General features: G+C 41.7%; 1 protein-coding gene across 1 annotated transcript in view; it reads right to left on the bottom strand.

Annotated features, from left to right (window-relative positions):
• Positions 1 to 6,340, bottom strand: part of ITK (IL2 inducible T-cell kinase) — an 84,305-nt gene extending 77,965 nt beyond the window's left edge. Inside the window, exon 1 of the mRNA XM_008055453.1 lies at positions 6,052 to 6,340. Coding sequence (XP_008053644.1) covers positions 6,052 to 6,189 — 138 coding nt within the window. The 5' untranslated portion in view covers positions 6,190 to 6,340. The remainder of the gene's footprint in view (positions 1 to 6,051) is intronic.
• Between the last annotated feature and the right edge of the window lie 2,893 nt (positions 6,341 to 9,233).

Raw genomic sequence — 9,233 nt, 5'->3', positions numbered from 1 at the left:
AAAAAAAAAAAAAAATACCGGAGTGTGGTAGTGTGTGCCTGTAGTCTTCGTGACTCTAGAGGCTGAGGCAGGAGGATCACTTGAGCCCACAATTTCAAAGCTACGTGAACTATGATCATGCCACTGCACTCTAGCCTGGGCGACAAGGAAGACTCTGTCTCTAAAGAAAACAAAAATTAAAATAAAGTTGAAGAAAATCTGGAGAGTCTGAGGTCTAGAGATGGGAGAAAGTGGTTCATGAGTCGAGACAGGAGAAACCGTGTGGTAGATTCTGGTGTCCACCCTCAGGAGAGGACAGTGGGAGGGACACATCAGCTTCTGATGAAGGCCATCGAGACCTGCCCACCGTCACACATGAGAAGCTCATGCTGGCTGCAGTGTGGAGAACAGAGTAGAGGAGGGGTGGGTTGGGTGCAGGGAGACCATGAGAGAAGGGACCATAGTCCCAGGGGAGAGAAGCTGAAGGCTTCCACGAGCACAGTGGCCATGGGAATCTGGGCAGATTCTAGAAGAACTGTAGACTAAAGCTTGCCCAGGCTCACATTTCTTTTAGGACACATCCTGGGGGTTTCTGCAGCAAACAAAGACAAAGGTTTGTCCTGGAGGGTGTGTGGCCTGGGGTGCCAGTTTTCAGGACTGTCCTTTACGTGAGGACTTCTAGCAACACTATATTGCATACTTTGCAATAACCTAGTGGAGGCCCGATTGCCTACAAGTAACATCCACTAATAGTAATAAGCACCCTTCACCAGGGAGCTATGTGGGCTCTGGAGACATGTGGGACCCCTGGCAAGTTATTCAAACTCTCTATGGCTCAATTTTCTGATCTATACATTGGGATAATAATAGTTCCCAGCTTACAGAGTGGTGATAAAGATTCGATAAAATGACCCAATTCAGCACAGTGTTGGACACAGACAGTGCTCAGTAAATGATAGTTACTATTTAATTATTATTAGAATAGTGAACTCCAGCTCATTATAAGGAAATCTGATTGAGAAGGAATGTGTAATTACTTAAGAAATATAAACAGCTTTTTAGAAGATCACATAGTATTATGCAGCTGACACAAAGTCACTCAGCTCAAAAGTGAGCTGGTCTTTGACCCAGATCTGTCTGACACCAGAAGCAGCGTTTTTGACTGCGATGAAACAATGCAAGGAAAGGAACCCTCTCCCCACCTGCCATCTTTAATTTAGGAAGGATGCATGCTGCCAGATGCCTGCTGCTGTGAGATCAGACCACAGGCATTAGGGAAGAGGCTGTGAGGAGTGGAGGCCTCATCCGATGCTGACTGGAATGGTGATCTTGATGGTTTATTTTGTCCCCTATAAGTGATAATGGCTCCCATGCCATGTGGAGCACCGCAACTTGATCCCTAAGGTGCAAAGAGTCATCAAAGTAGAGAAACCTTTCCAGTTCTCCAGAGAGGCCTTCAGAAGATTAGGAGGCTGCTTGGGCAAAATCATGAATAAGGATTGCGTTACCAGGCTGGGTGAAACACTCAACGTCACTTGAGGTAGGTTGAACTTATTTTACACATGGGAAACAGGTTTACAGAGGTTAAAGGTCTTGCCCGAGATCCCATATCTAGAAAGTGAGAGAGGCAGGATTTGAATCCAGCTCCAGGTGGCCTCACAGGCCTCACCCACCTGTGATGCTTATTTCTACCCGGGCTGCCTCTTCCATTCTGTGCTTAATCTAGTGCCTGAGGCCCTTCATTTCCCTAAAAGGACCTTAGTACATCAGCCGTGTGTACTAAGTATGCTGCCCAATCAGTGACTGCCTCTCCAGAGATAACTTGCCCTTAAGTTGCCCAATGGTCTGCTGGACCCAGCTTGCACTGGCCCATGAGAGCAATCGTTAAATTGTCGGGAAATTGTGAACCAGTGGACATCACATTGGTAGTTCAAAGTGGACCATGATGGTAATATTGACACCAGAGAAATTGGCAAACACTGTGAATCCAAACTTCTCAACACCCTCTCTTCCCCTATCACAGCTTAAATATTTCCCAGCATGCCTAAGGGGCCTTGTCTCTTATTGTCCTCTGTCAGGCATCAGGAACTGTTTTGGAGGGAAAAAAAAAGGCAGGCACAGGGGAGTATCTGAAATCTGCCTGCGAACCACTACCCGCCAACCATACCCTTCTTCCTGGAGCAGGTCTCCAGCAGGATGCAGGAGCCTTTGGTCACTCTGAAAACACTTGTAAGTCTCAACAGGGAAAACAGCTTTGAGACCCCAGGACAAAATCCATGTTTAAGTAAAAGACTCCTTCAGTTAGTATTAAAATGACAATAGGCACGGCTATTTAAAGTTAGAAGAAACATACTTAATTTGCCAAACTGCAACATTTGTTTCTGAGTATGTGGAAGGGTGTTTTTTTTTTTCATATAGTGGTGTAAGTTCACGGAACATTAGAACTGCAAGAAACATAATTTTACAAATGAGACAAGAGAAAAAGAAACTCTGGCACCCCAAGAGGGGTGCTGGCTGGCCCAGCATCTCTCTGCTTGTGATGTGTGTATCTCTCCACAAACCTGTATTTAGTCACAGAATAGAAGGGATCTAGGACCCTGTCTTAGCCTGACTTTGAAAAATCTTTTTACCTCCTTTGATTTGAAAATGAATTGTTATGCCACCCTTCTAGTTGTTTCAGAGATATGAAGAGGATACAGATAATGGCTAATTTTTACCTGGTGCTTTCTAGGTGACAAGACCTATGCTAAGTGCTTTATTATTTTTTAAAATTTATTTTTAGAGACAGGGTCTTGCTCTGTCACCCAAGCTGGAGTGCAGTGGTGCAATCATGGCTCACTGTGCCTCCACTTCCTGTGCTTGGGCAATCCTCCTGCCTCAGCCTCCCGAGTAGCTAGGATTACAGGCGTATGCCACCAGAGATGGGATCTCTCTCATTCTGTTGCCCAGGCTTCTTTCAAACTCCTGGCCTCAAGTGATCCTCCTGCCTTGACCTCCCAAAGCAATGGGATTATTGGCAGGAGTCACTGCACCCAGCCCCAAGTACTTTATATATTAAATTAAACTATATGAAATTGTCAATATCTGACTGTTTTTGATATGCCAAATGATATTTTCAAATAGTTCAACCTAAATACATGATTTCTCCAAGTCTTTGCCATCTTCCCATGAAATGGGTACTATTATCACACCCATTTTACAGGTGGGAAAACTGGGGCTTTAATTTAAAAATGAAAAGTCTCTTCCCACAAATGTAATGCTATTTACTTATGAGTAATGTACAGTGCTCTCTTGTGTGCAAATAGGTGTCCCTAAACCGTGTAAATATACATAAGGCATAAACAATAATAACTCAAATATCTTGCCTTTCTCAGTAACCTTGGATAAATTTCTAATCAATACAGGTCTACAATATTAAAAAAAAATTTTTTTTTTTTTTTGAGTTGGAGTCTCACTCTGTCACCCAGATTGGAGTGCAGCGGCCGCTCCCGGCCACCGCAGCCTCGACCTGCCGGGCTCCGGCGATCCTTCCGCCTCAGCCTTCCGAGTAGCTGGACTTACAGGCATGCACCACCACGCCCGGCTGATTTTTTGATTTACTGTAGAGATGAGGTCTCGCTGCCCAGGCGGGTCTCGAATCTGCGGGCTCAGGCAATTCACTCACCTCAGCCTCCCAAAGGCGCAGGATTACAGGCTGAGCCACCGAGCCCGGCTAAAAAATCTTTTAAAATGTTAGTTATCAATGTAAGTCATGGGCATTAGAAAACAAGAGATTTGATGATTGGGCATATATTCCCTATATCCTACATGGAAATATTAGAAACTATAGTTGATTGTTTTGGAATTTTACATAATGCACAAATAAAGAAGTGGAGTGTTTTTATAACATTGTCTACATACAAATTATAACCAATAAAATTTTAAATCAAGACAATCAGTTTTTGTGATTATTGGCAAACAATATTGTACTAAATTTGCAATCAAACTGTTCCCCAACAACAATGCTGCCCTGGAGTCATCAGTGCTAATTAAGTGAGACATACTATGTCAGGAAAACAAATTGGTGAAAACCATCAATGGGCTTTGAAACAAATAACTAATAGCACATGACTGTTCTTTCAATAGGAAACGAAAACTTTAAATGTCCCGTTCACAAGATAATTAGCTAATGCCACGAGATTTATTGGTTCTATGTGATTAATTCCCCAGAGTTGAAAACTTGGCTCCTGACCACCTACCAAGTGGCCTTGCACATCATTCCATGTGCTTTTTGGTTGATTGGTAAATTGTCATCCTTAAGAGTCTTCTGAAGATGAGCAATTCTTTTAACCTCTAAAGAGATCGCATTGACCAGGCTTGATGGCTCAAGCCTATTCTCCCAGCACTTTGGGAGATCAAGGTGGGAGGATTACTTGAGCCCAGGAGTTCAAGATTGGCCTAGGCAACATAGCAAGACCTCGTCTCACAAATAATAAAATAAAATAAAAATTAGCAGGTCGTGGTAGCACGTGCCTGTAGTCCCAGCCACTCAGGAGGCTGAGATGGAAGGATTGCCTGAGCCCAGGAGATCAAGGCTACGGTGAGCTGTGATCCTGTTCTTGTACTCTAGCCTGGGCAACACTGTCTCAAAAAAAAGAGATAGCTTTATTTCACCTGCAACTTAAAAAGTCCAGGCCTGACGGCATTTGGAACTCCATAGAATGCTTCAAAGCCTGACTCTCCCAAGTCTCCAGACTCATGCCTATACCTACTAAATCAGAGTCCATCAAAGAATCAGAGCACCTGTGACCATTAAGCCCCTCATATTATTTCCCCTTCATAAAATATAAGTGATAATCCCTGTCCTATCTCCCTAATGATGTAAACATAATACAGTGATATACTAAGCAATCTAACATGCTTTGAAAAGTTTTGAAGAAGAAAAGGATCTTTTAGATTGTTATTTCCTTTTTTTCTTTTTCTTTTTTTTTTTTTGAGTCAAAATCTCACTCTGTTGTCCAGGCTGGAGTGTGGTGGTACACACTCACAGCCACCACAACCTTGACCTGCAGAGCCTTCTCCCTCAGCCTTCTAAGTAGCTGGAACTACAGGTGCGCACCTCCATGTCAGGCTAATTTTTTGATTTATTGTAGAGACGAGGTCTCGCCAAGTTGCCCAGGATGGCCTTCAAACCCCTGAGTTCAGGCAATTTTCTCGCCTTGGTCTCCCAAAGTGCTGGGATGACAAGCATGAGCCACTGTGTCCAGCTACCAGTTTTTACTTTTTATGAAGAAAGGATCAGAGGCATAGAGTTTGGTCTCCTGAGCCTTTGTCTGGTGTTTTTCAAACCAAACTACTTTATTAGGATTATTCATATTGCTTTTGTTATTACTGGTGTTACATAGGAGATTATCTTTACATATAAAGGCTGACCTAGCTAAGGGGCCATAATCTTCTGGATAAGAACCACCGGCCTGTACCATAGAATATTTTGTGCTTGACAACCCTACTTTCCTGAGAAGCTTTTCATAGACTTGAGGAAGTTTGCCATTGTACCTTACAACTTTTAGACAATTAAATACCTGGAAAATATTATCCCAAATGTCAGATGAGTAATGACTAATGAGACAAACAGAAATGAATTCATAACAGTGTTAACACTGGACCCATCACTTAAACATTCTAAATACCACTAAAAAATAAGGAAGCTGGACTAGATTATCCTATCGAGTGCTAATATTTTATTAATCTGTGTTCCATAAAACTTAGTGTATTTCATATGACGTTCAAGTTCTATTTAATCATAATATTTGCTACTTAAATATTATTGATAAAGTAAAAATTAAGCTGAATCCTGCAAGGGGAAGAAAGCTGATGAATGTTATAGTTTTTAGAACTGAAATCACCTAATACTACCCTTTCATTTCTTTACTTCTCTCTGCATTCCCTTCTCCTTCTACTATTCTTTCTGTACTTTTTAGGTGGTTATAGTCATCATGTTTGTGCTCTATTGTACCCCATGTGTATCTTTTTGAGTCAGCCCTTCCAAATATAAAATACCATATGAAAAAAGACAAGAAATTGCTCACATACCCCATGCCGATCCTCAAAGTATGCCAGGCTGGCTTTGGTTAAAACAAAGAAGCGGACTTTAAAGTTCGAGGGAGAAGTTCTCCTCTTCTGCTGGGATTTCTTGATGAGCTGTTCTTCCAGGAGGATCAAGTTGTTCATGATCCAGTTCTTGAAAAGTGACGCGCCTTGGGCATCGGCCTTGGCACGACCAGAGGAAACAGTTTTGGGGCAAAGAAGGCACCAGGCAGGCAGTTGATCTCCAGAGAGCTGCTCAAAGGCAACTTGCCTCCAACCTTATCTTTCTATCAACATTCAGCCAACATCGCGGAGCTGTTCCTCTGATGTCAAAGGCCACAACCACATCCTTTCAAAATTCACAAAACGAAGAGACATATGCAAAAAAATGTATATACCCTTTGCCATATGTTTGAAAATGATATTTGAAGAACCTTAGGCTCAAAATTATGTTAAGGATGAGAGTTGAGTCTTCATAGTTCCTGGTTTAGCCCATCTAACCGTGAAGACATGTAGCACAGTGGTAAGGACTATGTGTGGTAGATTCACCACAATATACTCAGCCGCCATCTCAGCTCCTGGCACATAAAAAGACTGTTCAAGAATTGAATGGATAATCACCAAACTGGGTTGGACAATTAAAAGAGAGACTGAGCACAAAACAATCATATTAAAATGAAGAAATATGTTAAAGTTTATTTCTATTTGTTTTAAATTTGGGCCAGTCATGGCTCACATCTATCATCCAAGCATTTTGGGAGGCCAAGGTGAGAAGATTGCTTAAGGCCAGGAGTTTGAGACCAGCCTGGGCAACACAGCGAGACTCCATCTCTACACTCCCACCCCCCCAAAACAAAGGTTTCTTAACTTAGCTGAATGTGGTGGCTCACATGTCAGCTCCTGCCAGCTACTCAGAAGGCTGAGATGGGAGGACTACAGGATCCCAGGAGTTCAAAGTTACGGTGAACTATGATGGTGCCACTGTACTCCAGCCTGGGTGACAGAGCAAGACCTCCTCTCAAAATAAATAAGTAAATAAATAGATAAGATTTAAATTAAAGCTCATAGAAGCTTCTCAGTGCTACATATAGGTGATTGCCTCCCTATTCTAAAATTTTGTGGAAGAGCAGAAAATAGGTGAATCCTTCAGAATGGCATAATAAACAGCACACATGGGCTCTGAAAACAGGCCAATTTGTGCTGCAATCCCAGCTCTGTCACTTATTAAGCTGTATTAAGCTGAGGAGTCTCTTTTGTCCTCTCTGATCCCTTTTGCTTTCTTTTTCATATATATATATACATATATATACATTTTTAGAAACAGGTTTTGCTTTGTTACCCAGGCTGGTCTCAAACTCCTGGCCTCAAGCAATTCTCCTGGCTTGGCCTCCCTAAATATTGGGATTCCAGGCATGAGTCATGGTGCCCAACCAGCCCTCTCTGATCCCTAGGGCTCCTTTGTAGGTCCTTTTGAGGGTTGAATCCCATAGACTCTATAAATAGTGGGTGTTAGTCATGTGTCTTGCCTTGTAATAACTGCACCATGAGTAAGGAGTCATCAACACATTGAGAGTCAAATATTGAGTCCTTTAATGCTGGTGGTCGAGAGCAGGCTCACACCAGAAAGAGACTCTTGACCCCGCATCAAGCAAGGTGTTTATATAGTAAAAACCATAAGGTTACAGAGTTTCGGTTCTGGGTAGGGAAGAAAGGAGATTTTTCAAAGTACAGGTCATTAAAACCATAGGAAGGAAGTGTAAATTACATAGTATAATAGAACTGTTTCAGTAATGTTATAGCCCTCTAGGGGAGGGAACAGAAAAGTCATAAATCGTGGGACATGATTTATGGCATACTGTAGGTTAGGGTGATCACATGGAGGAGGGCTGAGAGACAAAATGGAAGAACTACTACAAAATAGAGTTACCTTGGTTAGGTCACTAACAGCCATTTCAGCCTTAAAGTCAGTACACAGTTGAAGCATCATGTATGAGACTTACTTTCACCATGAAGTTAATAATCAAGAAATCTTTGTGTAAGCAGAGAGGCTTGTATTGGTTAGGGATAAATAATAAAACAAAAGAATCATTATTTCTGGATAGGCCCACAATTCACTAAAGTTTATTCTTAAATGTAAAGGACCAGACAGCAGCCTCATTTTGTTTCATATATTGAATACCCCAGCATAATCAAGACACTCAGAAGGGTAGGGGGATATTTTAAGTAATCCCTCTCCCTATTTTAAGATTTTAAGACATTTGTGTGGAAATACACTGCCCAAAAAAGTTAGTATTTTTTTTTTCTGAATATGGTTTTGCTATTTTTCTCAAATATCTACTTTCCCCTTCTTGCTGGAGTAACTGACTCCCTGCAGGTTCCCTGGACCTCTGGTCAGCCAGAATAAAGACTGTATTTTTCACCCTCTCTTGTAGGTTGATGTAGTCATGTGACTGTTTTCTGGCCAACTGAACATAACAGAAGGCAAATACAGCTTCTAGGAAATGTCCTTAATGAGACTTGTCATATCCTTTTCCTTTAGCCTGGTGACTAGAATGTTGATGTGATGGTTGGCGCTGGAGTAGCTGTCTTATATCATGAGGTGAAAATTGCATGTTGAGGACAATGGAGCATAAGAAAGAGCATGGGGTCCTGATGACCATGGATCTTCCATATCAGTACAGGATCACATAGTTTAATACAAATAGAAATAAATTTCTATTTTCTAAGCCCTTGATATTTTGAGGCGTATGTCTCTATTGGCAAACCTAACTAATACAGTGCTATCTTCTAAAACTAGATAATAAACTCCTTGGGAAAGGTAGACTTACACCTGATTGGTTCAGGTTAAAAGGTTTCTATGCTTCACAAAGTCTTCTCAAAAGCAAAATATCAGCGGGCTCGGTGGCTCAGCCTGTAATCCCGTGCCTTGGGAGGCTGAGGTGAGTGGATTGTCTGAGCCTGTGGATTGAGACCTGCCCGGGCAACTTGATGAGACCTCATCTCTACAATAAAAAAAAAAAAAAAAAAACCAAAAGCAAAACATCATCAGTAGCTGTTGCCATAATTAGGAGTCTTTCATTTGCTATGTCTCCATGGAGTGCAATCATAAACACTTTTATTCTTTCTCATAGAGTCTTCAAACCCACTGATTGACGTTTGTATCCATTTACTTTTTTTTTTTTTTTTTT

The sequence above is a fragment of the Carlito syrichta genome, unplaced genomic scaffold, assembly GCF_000164805.1.
Source record: "Carlito syrichta isolate Samal-C Ts95f unplaced genomic scaffold, Tarsius_syrichta-2.0.1 Scaffold301856, whole genome shotgun sequence".
NCBI classification, from domain to species: Eukaryota; Metazoa; Chordata; class Mammalia; order Primates; family Tarsiidae; genus Carlito; species Carlito syrichta.
Note: the sequence above shows the minus strand (reverse complement) of the source record. Positions and strands in the feature narration are given on the sequence as shown.